Source organism: Wasmannia auropunctata, unplaced genomic scaffold (assembly GCF_000956235.1).
Source record: "Wasmannia auropunctata unplaced genomic scaffold, wasmannia.A_1.0 LD336106.1, whole genome shotgun sequence".
Taxonomy (NCBI): domain Eukaryota; kingdom Metazoa; phylum Arthropoda; class Insecta; order Hymenoptera; family Formicidae; genus Wasmannia; species Wasmannia auropunctata.
Window position 1 is genome coordinate 8034958 of NW_012026784.1, and position 16556 is coordinate 8051513.

At 32.7% G+C, this 16556-nt stretch overlaps 1 protein-coding gene across 3 annotated transcripts in view; it reads right to left on the bottom strand.

Moving 5' to 3' along the window:
- Positions 1 to 401: 401 nt before the first annotated feature.
- Positions 402 to 16556, bottom strand: part of LOC105455820 (BAI1-associated protein 3) — a 78774-nt gene continuing 62619 nt past the window's right edge. The window contains exons 8-27 of one of the 3 annotated variants that reach the window (XM_011699456.1): positions 14868 to 15014; positions 14701 to 14745; positions 14019 to 14175; positions 13467 to 13670; positions 12887 to 13045; positions 12604 to 12773; positions 12316 to 12423; positions 11984 to 12133; positions 11609 to 11660; positions 10819 to 10860; positions 7267 to 7412; positions 6747 to 6963; positions 6577 to 6651; positions 6215 to 6316; positions 5288 to 5503; positions 4577 to 4792; positions 4155 to 4349; positions 3705 to 3949; positions 3236 to 3444; positions 402 to 2859 (exon numbers count right to left, since the gene is read on the bottom strand). In XM_011699456.1, coding sequence (XP_011697758.1) covers positions 2768 to 2859; positions 3236 to 3444; positions 3705 to 3949; positions 4155 to 4349; positions 4577 to 4792; positions 5288 to 5503; positions 6215 to 6316; positions 6577 to 6651; positions 6747 to 6963; positions 7267 to 7412; positions 10819 to 10860; positions 11609 to 11660; positions 11984 to 12133; positions 12316 to 12423; positions 12604 to 12773; positions 12887 to 13045; positions 13467 to 13670; positions 14019 to 14175; positions 14701 to 14745; positions 14868 to 15014 — 2947 coding nt within the window. In that variant the 3' untranslated portion in view covers positions 402 to 2767. Of the gene's footprint in view, positions 2860 to 3235; positions 3445 to 3704; positions 3950 to 4154; positions 4350 to 4576; positions 4793 to 5287; positions 5504 to 6202; positions 6317 to 6576; positions 6652 to 6746; positions 6964 to 7266; positions 7413 to 10818; positions 10861 to 11608; positions 11661 to 11983; positions 12134 to 12315; positions 12424 to 12603; positions 12774 to 12886; positions 13046 to 13466; positions 13671 to 14018; positions 14176 to 14700; positions 14746 to 14867; positions 15015 to 16556 lie in introns of all 3 variants that reach the window. The other 2 variants (XM_011699449.1, XM_011699463.1) reach the window with 2 other exon arrangements.

A 16556-nucleotide genomic window follows, 5' to 3' on the forward strand; every position in this document is an offset into this window, starting at 1 on the left:
TTTTAAAAATAAAATTTGAAATATTTTTAATTCGGTAAATATTTTCAAATTAGACTAGAGATAATTTGAATTTTTATATCTTTCAATCCTCGAGACTTGGTAATTTTGGATTATAAGAACTAAAAATATTTACAGTCCTGAATGTTTTATAGCTATTAAATCTGTAAATGAAATAAATAATTATTAGTTTCATATAAAATAAAAAAAAGCAATACAATCTTTTGTTTGTATGAAATTTAGCTATGCGAGTAACAGAGTTAATAATATTAGCGCTATAAGACAAAATATTTTTAATAAAGCAATAAATTAAATATTTTTTGGCTTATATCTAATTATGAGTATTATCATATACTGATGACATTTCCTAATTAAATGTGTGGTCAATCAAAGAAAAACATTAATCACTCAAACAAACATTTATATTAATTTATTTGTCTCACAATACAAGATAGATCGTACATACCTTTTGGGTGGTTGAAAAAAGTTGGAAAAGCAAATAGTAGAGTTTGATTGGACTCAATGCACGAAATATATTGAGAATCAAACAGACGGATCTTGCTCTTTATAATCGTTTTCCTTTCTCTTTTACCGGCTCTTTTTTATTGTACAAGGCGTGCAAAATATTAAGATGTGTTGCGCGGGACGCTCGTTCGTATAATTATCTTCTTTTTGTATAATTACATAACGAAGTGACACGTGCATTAGAAAAATTGACATATGTGCGTTTGACTTAATCTTTCCCTTTTGCCGTCGTCCCTTCTCACGCCTTCAGTTTTTCGCACGTTTGATTTGTCTGCATCCAAAATTTTTGTTTCATATCAATAATTATATGTATAACATAAAACATGAAACGCGACTGCTCTTACATTAACATGTATTATTTGCTTACGTATTTTAAATTATTTGTGTAAATTATTAGAAATGCAAACAAATATTATTAAATTTTCTTGATATATGTGATAAGAAATGAGTGCGTTATTCTTACCACAATCTGCTCTCGAAATGAAATCAAAATTTGACTCATCAGATAAGTTAAAAAGAATTGCACCTTAAAATTAATATTAATTTCGCTTTTAAATAGTTCAATTTTTTATCCAATTATTAACATATCTTTAATATTACTTACGAAGAATTCGTCAGCGTCGCATCGGAAAGTTAGAAAGACTACATAGAATCGCATGTTGCGTACTAACAAAATAAATTCAATAGAAAAATTTAGCATGATTGAAGGCGATGTATACAGAGAACGTTTTTCAAGCGAAACATACATTCAATTTTCAATAACATTTGTGTCCGAAAGTGAAATTCGTGTTTCTCTGATACATTCTCTCAAATATTTTGTAGTTCTCTTCCGATGCTGAAGAAATTACGGAGTAGAACGTTCTGTGGAATGCGTTTCTGTTTTCATCGCATAAGCGGTTCAGCGAAAAAAGCTGCGTTGACAATTTAGTCATCAGGTAGATTAGATGGTGAAAAGATAGAAAGAGGCTGTAGCCAATGACGAGTAAGAAAAATATTGTATATCCACCTTCTCGGCTTGATTCGCGTCGTCGAAGCGACGCTGAAGCGGCGCGGCTGCTCTTCGGGGAGGAAAAGTATCTTATTCGAATTATTTGAAATACATTAGAATAATTTGAGCTTAACATGATTGAAAAATATGTAGCTAAAAGTAATCTTTTTAAAGAGAACAATATTAATATACTCGACGTGCTTTTGATTTTTATACATTCATTGACAAATATATTTTATTTCTGTTCAACAATTGATTAGTGTAATCAATATCTAAGTTAGCCACTAATATTATTATTCGTTGTGCGTTGCCCGGAGGGAAGAGAAATTTGTACAACTTAACCGTTTTATATAATTTTGGTAAGAAATGGTACAAGAATTTAAGAGTAGACTTGTATTTTCCTCCCAATTTTGTCGCGAATCAATTCTGAACAATCGAGGTAGAAGTTTCCACGAGCAACCCCGATGACTTTCACTTTTATGGAAACTGTGAAAATAATTCGATTTGAAGAAAGTCATCATACATCGTACATATTTATATTCTTATCATGGAAACCCCGATATCTATTCATAATTGATGCCTGACAAACGTCGAAAACCAGATCGCGCGACCGCGATGGGAAGTCTCGTGTCTCTTTTCAGTTTATCCGAAAACGTGAACACTCGTGTTTTTTTTTTCTAGGAAAATCCTTAAACTCTCGCAAGCGCGCGCTTGCGAGACGTTTAAATATCTGGACATCCCTGTATAAAAAATGTAGAATAAAGAATTTTACGGTCGCTCCGGTGTCGCTTCGAGCCTGACGGCTTTTAAAACATTTATCCTTAGCTACGTCACACCGACGTGTTTTACTGCTTCCTGCGTGCTGCGTCGTTCTGCTCTAACACATCTCTTCTTTGACACAAAAATAGTTCTGATATATTTCTCTCGGGCCTCTTTCACCGCGCCTTTTCTTTTTTTCTTTATTTTTTAATCTTTTTTTTGACCCAACACCAATTATATTCAACACGATTTACACTGAAATAGATCTGACGAATCTTTGGGATGAAGGCTGGTAGAAAGATAGGCAGAAAAGTAGAGAGTGCGTGAGAGAGAGAAAGTGAGAATCGACGATATATCGCAGGGATGGACTTTCTCTTCTTCCTTTTTTATCCTCGATCTTCTTCATTGACTCTTAAGATTAGTATACAAGTCTTGATAGCGATTGCGATGCAATCACCATATGGTTTTCTTCTTCTCCTTTTTCAGCACTTGATGCGCTTACGTGGCGAATCGTTGTTTCTGCTTCTTCACAAAGTCAAGAGCCATTTTGTCGCCGACGCGGGTTTCTAATATTTGGAGGATCGGATGATCTAGAACAAAAGGCATATATTGATTTGCAAGAGAAATAAGCATTAATGTAGAATGACTTATAAAGATAAAATTTTAATATTATAATATTAAATACATATTCCTCCAATTTTTAGTTACCTATGTAAAATGCTTTAAAATCTCGAATATTTTAAAATAAGATAAATTTATAATTAAAATGTTTTTTTTAATATAATTTTCTATCACAAGTCTATATATACGCAGAACTACAAATATTTCGAGATATTTTTAGATTCCTTAACTTATAAATTTAATTTATAACGCATCTATTTTGAAATCTGAAGTAAACTTTAGAAATTTATAAATTATGTAACTTTGTAAATTCTATAATGTGTGAAATTCGATAAGTTTACTCACGCCGATTTTTTTGGTGCATAAGCGGTAGTTCCTGATGCTTGAGGCCGTGGAAATTGTCTATGCTGGTGTTTGTGTCAACGACGCCAGGAATGCTACTGAGTCCTAGGAAAGCCTCGCCTGCGAAGTCATTCGACGTGAGAACGTCATGATCCATTACCGTAAAAAGGACCATTGCGTTAGGATCACGACACTGCTCCACATTCACTGAACTGAAAGAAAGTATTTGCATATATTCGTTAAAACTATACATTTTAAGGAAAAATATATTTTTTTCAATTGTTTTGACATTTAAATTAAAATAACATCTCATAACATAAATTTAACGAAATTCAAAATATCACATTATGTAAAATATTAATCAACTTGGTAATAAACTTTTTACAGGTACTTTTCATTGTGTGAATATACTTGTTCTATTATCGAATTAAATGTTGTAACGTAAATTAAACTTAAACTGTAACAAACTTACAATTCAAAACACTCGTCAAACATGGGATTTAGAGTTTTCTTCTTGACATTAGTCTGCTGCTCGGCGCAATGCTCGAACATTCGTCGCGGCAACAATTCAATTATCACGAAGGGATCGCTGAATCCATTTGGATCTAATGGTATGACATCTCTGGCATTTATCACTTCGACGCAAAGTGAATCATGATTCCAATAAGCTCGTACCGTCAGAACTCCATATTCATAGCTAGTTGTGCTAAGTTGGTCCTAAAAATTATAAATATGTATTACTACATTGTAGTACACAGTTTACATAATTATTCAGTTAAACGTTGTACTATGTATAAACATTTTATGTAAAAATTTTTAAAGATAAGAATATTTTTAAATATATTCATACAAGGTATTGCTTTTTGTCATTTAAAATAAAAAAAATTAACTTAATTCAATTTAGATGTAGAATATTACATACCAGAAGACGTTGCTGGTAATAGCGATCAATCAAGAAAGTCGTGTCCATTTTATGGTATTGCAGACGCTCTTCCGCGTTCATGAAACTTTGACGACGTAATATTTCTAACGGCAAGCCCTTATCGTCAGCGTTGAAAAATCTCATTAATAAGTCAAGCGCTTCGTGCAATCTCTCGTAAAACATCACTGGTTTATCCTGAAAGTGATATAATATTTATCTTTATTATTCTGTCGTTTGTGTAATTCAAATTATTTGCAAATATATGAATTTAGAAATGTATCGCAATACATGATGCAAATTTTGTCGAAATAATTTTATCATATCAAAGGGTAATAATTTTATTAACAAAGAAGAGTTATTAATATTCATGCAATTACAAGAAAAGTCATTAATATTCATGCAATTGACAAGGGCATAATTACCTCGGCATTTCCATCCATTTGATTGCCTAACTCACTAAGGACCACCTCCCAAATGTCCTGCAAAACGCGATTGAAATTTGCGGTCAGCAGAGCCGAGTTAAGTGCTACTAGATGAACATCCAGGTATTCCACGAGAGGTGCGATCGCTTCTGCAGTCGGCAGACTGTCAGGGGACCAAGCCAAGTGAAACATCGCCTTTTTCAAAGGTGGTCTCATCTACATGAAACAGATAAAACAAGATTATTTGTCGCAAATAAATGCATCAGTTATTCAGAACTTACTATTATAGATATATTTTCACCGCGTTTAGTACACTATAGTACGATCATGTTCAATGTAGAATGAATGTTGCAGCTAGCAGCTTTTCAATATGCGTTTGTTAATATAGTCACCAGCGATAGTTACAGCGATATTATCGCGACAGTAATTATGCTTGCAAACTAATAAGCGCCAGCGGCGTTTTAAAACTGGGATGTAAATTACGCTCTGCGCTGACTTGATGACCTTTCGAAAAAGAGCAGCGAGATACTCATCTAGAGATCGCGATAGTGAAGAAATTATATATAGAATATATAACACAGGGTTGTAAATTATAGAACGAGGGGGATTACAAGTTGCCATTACTTGTGAGAAATCCAATTTAAAAACTTAAGCAAGCGCAACTTCTCGACATCTTTTTTCATTTACATCAATGTTTTATCTCAAAGGTACCTTCGCTCCGATTCTCGAAACTATTTGATTTATGAAGAGCAACATTTGCCCAGGGGTCTGCTCCAGCGGTGTTATCATAGTGTTTCGCCATTGCATTCGAACGGATTCGCCCGCTTGAGTCTCCAGAGCCGTCAGAATCTGTTCCACGCGCAGTTCCTCGCCCAGATTTAATAACCATCTTCTCACGTACTCGAGACCATTGATAGCTACGCACATCTGAAAGCAGCATAAATTATTAATTAATTGTCGAGTGTCAAATTAATAATTATCATATCACTCTCATATTTCACTCGCGCGACATAAAAGGGTATTTTATTAAGGGTATGTTATACTATAAGTTTTGAAGTACTCTCAAAGGAAAAAAGTATCAAAACCTTATAATATAAACTTAGAGTTCACAAATTTACTTTAAGATGTCATATATCTCTTATCAAATATATATATATATATATATATATATAAATTAATAAAAACATGTATAATTATTTGAGAATTAATAAATTGAGAGTTACGACATATTTTACAATAAGATTTACTTAGATGTCTATTAAACTTTGATTATTTTCTTATTTATAATATTCTCGTATATTTTATTATACTTTAAGACATTCATAATTCCAAGCGTGGATAACTTACCTTATTTATACATATAATATGAATGATTGCTTCATATATAAAACTTAGTCAAATTTTCAATCCGTATTATAATATTCTATATGTTATAATAGCCTATAAGCTTTGGTATACTTTTTACATAAATCAATGCTATTAGTGGAATTTGCACTGCATATCGCATCATGCTCTGCTTGTCGTGCAAAGTTGTAATCGCATCTAATATTCTCATAGTTTAGCGAAACTACTTTGCGAAGCAGGAAGTGTACTACTGTTTGTATACTAAAGCGAAGCAATCTCTACCTGAGCGATTACCTCATCTGTGGTCTTATATGGTGTATGCTCTTCATAATATCCGCTATCCGCCAGTTTCTGATGTGTTATCTCGGCGTAGTAAGCCGCGGAGCTGCATATTGCCTACAGCAAATAGCGTTTTGATATCACAACGATATTGCAATGGCATATTACAACGTATTTTTAAAATTTATAAATATATGCACTTTTAATTATTATAATACATTTTCATATTAAGAGAACTGTCAAATGTGGAATTTCATAACACCTATTTCGATGATTTAAAGCATTGAATATTTTATCCACAATAATTTCTTAATAAGACAATATAAACAATATATTTAAAATATTGAAACTGTTAAAGAATAATTGTGAATACTTACATCAATGACTTTCAACACAAAGGTATAAGATCCAATTAGATCCGGCCACGCTAGTTTCTTCCAGAATTCTTTAATCTATGAAAAAATATGTAATTGTTAATAGATTTTTTTATAACAAACTTATGAGTATTGCAATTTCATGAACATATAAATTAGAAAAATAAAGAAACCTGGTAAAAGCACGCAGTGACGTCGATTGCCGATGTGCAATGTTTAACGAAATATTCCCCGGTACAGATCCGATCGAGTTCCGTGGCTCTTCGTACTCTTTGAATTGCCTTGAGTTTTGCCAGATCCAGCCATTTGTCGATAGCTGGTCTAAACCACTCGTAATACTTGCAGATCGCCAGAGTTTTATGATCGGATTGTGGTAAATTCTCTTTCATGCTAAAAAAAACATAGATTTACATGCAATTATAATATTCCATATTATATTTCTCGCTTTTTAAAAATGTAAAATAAATATTAAGAAAATATCGTAATTTTTTAGTCATATAAAAATGTGTAAATTAAAATAATGTTAAAAATCAATATTTTATATAATTTCATATAATTTACATTATATATATATATATATATATATATATATATATATATAAACATATAATGTAATAATTTCATAATATAAATATTAAAAATAAATATATAGGTATATATGTATATATAATTAGCAATATAACAAATATTTACTTTACAAAATCTTGGAGTGCCAGGTAAAGCTCGAATATCGGCGTTCCTATCTCAGCACCGGGTGGTAGAACATACTCATCGTCTCGATTTTGACCATGCAGCTGCAGACAGGCGGTAGTGACCCTTGCACCAAGCTCGTTGTGCATCTGCGAAAGTGATCGTTTCAATTCACACGCGATCTGTTCGATCGTGCAGCATCAGACGCACAAGCGTGAAAATATTATTTTCAATAATTACTTTATTTAAGCTATACTATTATACAATGCTATTTGCGGCGTAAATTTTTCTTGAAGCATTGTGTCAAACTTTACCAAAATTTTTTAATTTTTAACTAGCTAATTAAGTAGCAATTACAATTCAAACTTTTTTTTTACTAAGAAAGTGGGATAAAGCCCTGTTAAAGAGAAAGTTTGGTACATGCCTTCTTTGTGAGATATGAGTGTACATAATTGCTTGTAAAATAATTCATACACGATCCAACATTTTGTCTAAATGTCAGTTACAAAGAAATAAATTTATACAATAGTACTTTTATCCATTCTAAATATTTTATCGTCAATTTATTTTTACATTAATTTTTATTCCATATTTTAATGTATAATTACATATACATATATTTAATAGATGATAATAGTTTCCTACGAATTACTCACATTTTAATAATATTTTGTTTCAATATTAATTAAAATATCTTTATGTTTTTTATATTATAATCATTGAATTATGAGTACATTAAAATAATTCAAGATAATAAGAAATTACGATATCTATTGATACAGGATCGCATATCTTTTTATCCTGCCAAAAATGTTTAACCCGATGTAATGCATATAAAATGCATCTAAAATTAAATTTCGTTGAGAAGACCGATTTTATGCGCTATCACGCATCGTATACCTCACAGGGAACAACAAATTTGTTGGATTATATATGCATCGTTCACCGCAAGCCCTAGCGGATTTGCATTCTCGGTGAAATTTGTATATAAAGCTATTAAAGTTCAATTTCGCGTGTTTGTAGCGAAATTATCGTGTTGCACGTTGATGTGCGATCCTCTGCGACTTTACTCAAAAGAGGTTTCGAGACAGGTGCCGGATGTCAGTCCCGGCGATAGTAGTTAACAGGGATAAACGGGAGTTGTGCTTGTACAACACAGCAGGCGGTCAGCATTACAAAACTTCTCGAGCATCTTTACGGTAAACTGCTTAGGGAACTATAGCTGGAGATATGCATTATGTTCGGGAAGTTTCAGGTATCCCCTCCAGCCTTGTGATACGTACACAGTTTGCCCGGAAATAAATGTGCAAGCGAAAATATACGATTCTGTTAAAAATTTGTAAAAGTTCACGACTAATTAAATTTTAACTCAACGCGAATTTTTTCAGGACATTAAAAAGTGCGGTTAGATCGGTAAGGAAACGTGTCTCACGATCGAGCTTTCTGCTTGAAACTTTTCGCGGTAGAACTGTGTGAATAATTTCAACATCAATATAAGTAGCAAAAGTTTTGCGAGGGACTGAAGTTTTATGGCATCTACGGAAGAAATTTAATCAGGACTCGCGAGACGTCGGATGTCGGAATCGAGGATGCGCGAAGGCATTCCTGAAAGTGCAAAAAATGTAAATTACGCGTCTTTTATGTTCTTATTTGTTCCGCAAAAAATAAATTACTAAGAAGAATTTTGAAGTTACAAATTTATAACTATTTAAATTTAAGATTGTCTATACAAGCATTAAATTTCTGGCTATTTCTTCACGTTCTTTTCTATTTAAACTAATTTCTTGCAACAAATAATTTACAAATAAATTTCATTTTCATGATAAAATATATCAAAATGTATACTTCTAGATTTGATTACTCTGCATATCTAAATCAATGAAATATTCTACATTTTACATATATTACTGTTCGGAATTAATTAGTACAAAAAAAAATGCAAAAAATGTAATTATTTTTTAAACAGTACAATTGATCTTGAAAAGTACGTGTGTATTTTCCTAAAAACGCATTTTTGCAATTTATTTCAATTCATTCATTTTTTGCTGAACGCTAAACAAGTACAAATGTATTCCTCGTGTTATATATTGTAAATTAATTGATAACTTGTCTGATGATCAATTTTAATTAAAATATAAAAATATGAATTATAGTATTTGAATAATACTATAAAAAATAGTACTATAACATTCAAAAATTTATTCACTTCTAGCAATCTTATTTTATTTATTTGTAAATATTATACAATTTTGTGTTTAAATATTTTGTAAATGTTAAAATGATCTCTGCACAAATTGAGCGATTTTGAAGAGCTATTTTTAAGGAACAATAAATTACTAAATATGCTTTCTCGAACGTACATGGTTCCGCGTCGACTTAAGCTGTTTTTATCGAGCGAAACCAGGCAGTCATGTGTAACGAGAAATACACTCGTACCGCGGCTAAAAGTAAGGGCACAGAGGCAACTGAGTGGTGCATCACTTGCTGAATTGGCGAGCGCATGCAATCGGTACGCGTCAAGTGCAGCTGTGTCTCGCTAACGATTCGGATGGGCACATGCAGTATGCGACGGTTTTTACTCACGAGGACTACGCGATACGTGGGTGGCGTGAAGAATATGGCTAACGGTGGGAAATAAAGAACTGACAAATGCTAAATAGTATACAAGACAGTAGTGTGCGTCATAGCTTTTTCTTTGATCAAGGAAATTTGTATCAACTCAAGCTGATTTACGTGGAGAAAAAAGACAAAATATTCTATTACTGCATCGCCGATGATAAGAATATTAAAATGCATTTTTGTCATCGATATACTACAATTAATAAAATAAACTTTTTTTAAAATAATATTAAAACATCACAAAATATTTTTATTAATATAGTAATTTCTTGAAGTTATCTAATTGGCACACTATTGTCTGTTTCGTGCATTTTGCGGGTATTAACTCCTTTTTGTATTTATGTGTGTAGAAGTGTGTGCTCTCTTCGTGTTAAAAAAACTATATGGAATTTCTATAAATTATATTATATATCTATATTTTCATAGAAATACTATAAAATCGTGAGTTTAAACTGCTAATCAAAATTGAGATTAGTTAATCGCCTTGAAACTAATATATATATATATATATATAACAATATATACATGTAATAAAATATATTCAGTAATTACTAGGTTGACAACGTCTATTTCTTTAACTGCATACTCGTATTATCTTTTTACGTCCATTATTTATTTTACACGAACCAAAGCGTAGTTATATAATACAATTACGCAGTGCGCAGTAATTAATTCCGTAATCCTTTTTGTTATTATTATTAATGTAGTAATGAACGTAGTAATTAATTTACATATTTTTAATGGGTATGCAGATAAAAATGCGACGATTTTCAACAGTTTTACATTATGCAGGAAATTTGAAGTAACAGAAAGAGAGAGAAAGAGAAAGAGAGAGAGAAAAAAGAGAGAGAACTGGAGGTAAGAGTAAAAAAGAGTGATAATAGAAGAGAAAGAGAAAGAAAGTTTAATATTTTGTGGTGGCGATAAAAAAAGTACCTCGGAAGTGTTCTCCATGTGTTTCGCCACGTGTTCCGCCAGCTATGGACAAACATCTCGTGTACAGTAAAATCGCGCTGACCTGATGGACATTTATAATTCGCCGTCACGCTTTTTCCCAACCTGGCCCCTTCAGGTCACTGCGACTTGTTTATTTACAGCGTGTCCGAGCGTGACCTTACCATAATTGTAATTATTTTACAACTTACTTTCATTTCTCTTCAATTGCGCTTGTTATTTTGTACAATATGTATAAATAAATAAATATATATATATATAAAACACATACTTTAATCGCCATTCATATCTTCGTAAAGCAATATATCATAAAAATTTGGGACACTCTATATATAAACAGTAATATGTATCTCAATGCAAGGACGTCGACCGAATTTAATGTATTTCTAAGTAACTTTGAAATTTTGTCAAATTAAATACAGTGGCTGGCTTAAGGACCAGAAATTTAGTCAAATTTCTCTCAAACACATTCTAATCAGTGTTTTCGTTTTTAAATTTGAGTGTGGCTTGGAAAAGAATAATCGGAATAATCTTCTCTTTTTCATGAGATCTTTTTACACTCGCTAGCACGATCGACGTCTCGAATAAAGCGTTTAAGCCAAACATAGCACACCCAGCTTGACGACACAGTGAATAAAAAATAATGATGTGTTATGTGACAGTGTGTCTTTGACGCGATATTGTTGCAAAAAATCACAAGTAAAAAACCTATTTATATAAATATCTCTTATGGCTTGTTCACGAGGAACGTTTCTGTCGTTTGCGTCCTTACCAGCTTTTCCAGTTGCTTGTAAACTGCTGAGAAATATGGCACACCATTCGTACTAAAACACATACAATTAAATGTATCGTAATTAGACAGATTTTTCGTTATATCAATAAAATAACAATTTTCTGCGTTCTTCTAAATTCGTGGAAAAATCTTGATCATAGAAAAATCTTGTTAATTATAAAACATTGCAAGAAATATATTGTTTTATAAATATAAATTAGAATAGAAAAACCGATTTAGCACTGTTGTATTTAGTGATTGCGAAAATTCTTTGAACATTATTTTTAAATTATATATTTATAAATGTTTTCTTATATCTATATCTTTACATTGCGCGCGCGTACGTCTTCTAAAGCAAATTCTAGAAAGACTTACCTTTCAAAGAGACTATTGTAATATAAAAGTCCCTGTTCTAGATCGACTAGTAATGCGGTTACTAAGTTCGTGAAATCTTGCAAAACTCGATCGATGTCCTGATCAGGTTCCTGATCATAGCACATTGTCTGTTGTCTGGTATCTTCATACCTGCCAAATTAATATTAAAATTAAATAAAATTTTCAAGTTTTATTTTTATAACTCTATTGTTACTATCTTTTAACTAACGCGATTATTTTAGTATAATTGATGCATACACAAAAAAATTAGTAAAAAAAATAAAAGGTAAATTTTAATTGAACAGATATTTTATGACAAAATATCTACTTACCACTCAAGAGTTCCCTTTCGGAGAGCGGTAATGATCTCGCCACGAATTTCCTTGTTGAAGGGACAGCAAGTTCGGAAAGCCTTCATATTGGAAAGAAGTCCCAGGCATCTGTATAACAACAATAATTGTTATTACATACCTAATTTTAATTAATCAATTTAATTATATTAAACTTAATGAAAATTATTTTTTATATCAAGTTTTATGCATTTAATTTCATAAATTGTAATTAAATTTTTAACGTTGCAATTTTGTACAGTATGTTTTATTATAAAAATATGGATTTACCTGAGCAGATAATCCAATTTCGATATAGTCGGTCTATACAGAGGTGGATACAATACTCGGTGTTGCCTAACTTTTTTCAAAGACACTTCTAAGAAATCATTGAAGGAATCCGCTAGACACTGCTCTGCGTCGCGTGACAGCGTTTCGGTGTGCCATCGATTGTCAAGTTCCTAAGTTTGAGAAATAGTTTAAGTATAAGTTTATAATTGTTATTTAATAGTTTCGTTAATCTAATATCGTTGTAAGATGGCAAGATGCAAGTTGCTCCGGTGACTCGAGTTACCTGCAGAAGACGATGAAGCATACGTGGGTCGACGGCGGGCTGTCGGGAACTCGCCACCCACCTTATCAAAGCCTGCTGCAAGTCGGTGACATCACCTTGCACCGCGTGTTGATGTAAGATTGTCAGCGCGGTTTGCGGCAGTTCCCCAGTGAAGTCTTCCTGAAAACCACGCAAGTGCGTATAAGGACGTATGATTGATACTTACGGAGAGAAATTAACAATATATTTTAAAATGCTTGATAATTTTTACGCGTCAACATTTAATTTAACATGAAGAGAATACTGGAAAAAAATTTTGAGAATATCAGGAGAAAATGTATTTCCGAATTTATCTATTTATCTATCTCTCCATATTTTTTTTAGAAACTTTTTATGATAGCTGTTCGAAATTTTATGACGATATGTATCATATAACATGCAACGCGCAATTTTGTGTTATATGTTCAATAAACTTGTAAATTGCACGGAAAACTGTGCCGGGAAAATTTACTACGGATAAATTTACGTCACTGCTGTATTCTATATATAATGTAAACATATCTTTCGCATTGGGTTTAACATTTTGTTATGCTATGCGTACCCCTTGTTTGTTCATTTCATGATTAAGGAAAATTGTGTACAGCCTTTCTTGTTGCCTCAGCTCGCCCCAATTATCCTCCTCGGATGTTCCGCGGTCCTCTCTCGTCGACAGCCATAATTTCAGTCTGATTCTACCTTGGATGTTACTCCTTTGTGTTCGCGCCTCAAGTTTGTACCATTGATCTACTCCAGTACTCGGAATATCCTATAGGCAAATAATATAATATTAAATATTCTAGAATTTTAGTATATATGTATCACAAAACGCTAATTATTATATGTATATTATCATCTAATCTCATATTTAAAAAAAAAATTAATAACAGATTCTCTAAAATTGTTTCAAACAAATAAATGTTGAGAAGATACTCAAGATATTTCAATTAAATTTAAAAATTTTATAATTTTTAACCACACACACACACACACACACACACATACAGGGCTCTAAATTCAAAATTTTTTCAAACTAATGAACGTGGTGAGGAAATTTTATTCTATTCAAAATTACAGTGTTAAGCTAGTTTAAATCAACGATAAATTGAACACTTACCACTAAAGGGATGTTTACACAACCTAGAAAGTCATCCTGACTTCCGGATCTAGCACTTTGCGCGATTTGTTTGAAAAATCGCCCAAGCCCTTTCACACCTCGTACTTCATTGAGTTTGATGACCGCGTCGAACACCGAGGACTCATCGTCGTGGTCCCTGAAATTATCAGAGTAAGCTTCGTAACGTTTGCTTTAACTTTGAAAAAACTTCAGCTGGTTGAATTTTGGAACATTCCTGGGAGCGATTTTTGAAAATAATTTGTCACGTTTCTAGCACAGAATAACTCATATATATAAGTACGTAAATGTCACAATACAAAATATTTCGATAATAATTCTTGGCATAACTAAAATTTTTTAAGTGTATTCAATTAGAATATTTTTTATTTTGTATCTGGTATTTAGGAGTTACTTTGTGCAAAAGTAGAAATAGACCAAATCATTTTTCGTGTAACTAGAATTTGTTAAGTGATCGAGAGGGTGATTTATCGATCATAAGGGTGCTTTTCGACGCGTGTATTTGATCGAAATATTTTGTGTTATGTTTGTGACACTTATAAGCTACTCTGTACAAAGCTAGAAATGGGACAAATTATAAAAAAAAATCCAGGAACGTTCTAAACTTCAATAAGTTGAAGGTATTAAATTGGCAATTATTATTATGCATGCAGTGCAAACTCACCATATGTCCAGATGGAGAATGTCCGTGTTGATGTCATCAATATCGCTGAAACAGGAATCGGTGTACGGTTATGCATGAGTACACGGATTTGCACTAGTTAGACTAATAAAGGATCGCCATTGCGAGAGCCAATTACGAGGGGTTCAGGCCCCAAAGTTTTCGCTTACAAACGGAACTTCTCGTTCCAACGCGGGCTCAACGTATGCGGCTTCACCGAGGTAGCTCGTATAAACTTCGCGGGTAGAGCACCGCTCAAGGACTCGCGGTGTTCCCGCCTGCTGCTGTGCTCCTTGCGCTTAAATGAAAGCCTGAAACTGATTTGGAATGTATAGTTTAGTAATCCGTCACTAACATTCTGACAATTCATTCTAACATCCAATCGTTTAATGATTTCTGATCATTAAATATTGTTGCTTAACTTTTTCAGCAAACTTACCTCTCCCGTCTTTAGAGACGGAAGTATTTGATACTACATAATTAATAATGATAAATTAAAAAAACAAATGAAATTTATGATAAAGTACCTTATACTCTATCTTTATTTTTTTTAAGTTTATATGTCCTGCAATTTATTTTCTTAATTTTTTTTTTCAAAAATAGCTACATATTTTTCATAAATCTTTATTTCTTGTAGAATAAACTTTAAATTACATTGGAATTGCGTTATTATACATTTGTCTTGCATTAACTGGAGAGTACACAAATTCATTTTATTCGCATCTGTATTGTAACACAATAATCTCGGAAGATGAGATTTTGATGCTAATTGGCAAATTGTGTCGCCGTTGGGAGATAGAGTCTCAAGTTTTCCTCACAAGGCTTCCAGATCTTCTATGCCAATATGCAGCATGACATCCGCTCTCGCAGAATCCGGATGGAATTTCACGCGGTTAACGAAGTGCATACACGGCGCGTACGACACCTCGTAAACGTCGCGCGTCTCGTTGCAGCTGCTGACGCACTGCTAACGCTCTCGTCGTCGTCGCTGCATTAATCACTTTACTTATACCACCAGGTGGCGAACGGGACAATATGGGAAGATACACGGCAAAATGGGCTTGTTCTCTCAATGCTCTTGCCCGTTCTCCATCCGGAGAACGACGCTCGTCCGTTCACAGAACTTGCTACTTCCGGCGCGTCCATTGTACATCGCGTCGTATTGTCGCAAATGTCGGAGTTAGCGTATAGTTAATGCGCATATCGTCGCGAATTTGAAACATTCTAGATTGGCATTTCCTGATTTCTTAGCTATAATCCTCTGTATTTCAAAAATATAGTAACACCAACGAGATATTATTAAAGACCGACACTCTTACGGGAGTTAGCGTGGCTGGTTTAGTAATTGCTAAAATTTAAGCAATTAGTCAATAATATAATATTAATGATTTATTGTTAGATCATCAATGTTTTTTAGACATGTTAGTCCAGGAAAATTAGACAAAAATATGGCAAATCTGCGGAAAAATTAGCAGCTAGCTGAATTTTTGCATGGGTCTTTATTTCGTCGTTCTAAATATCTCAAAAGTCTCCATCGATACGACCCCTGCTTAAAATTTTATAGAAGGTCAAATGTTAAAAAAACAGAATAACAAAATTATTATTTGACTATTCTTATAGTTTTTGACGGATGTGCCTAGTTGATATTTATGAAAATATTGAAATTTCGTTATTAAAAAGACTTTAAAAATGGAAGAAATGTGCTTCGTATACGATAAATCGCTATTGGAAGGTACAACTATTTTTGTTGAACGTGGAATAAAAATTTTAAGAGACGCGAGTGCTGAAAGAAATGATTAAAAGTAGAATGCGTTCCAATGGACCTGTTTTCGATTTTATGCCCAACAGGATATTTTGAA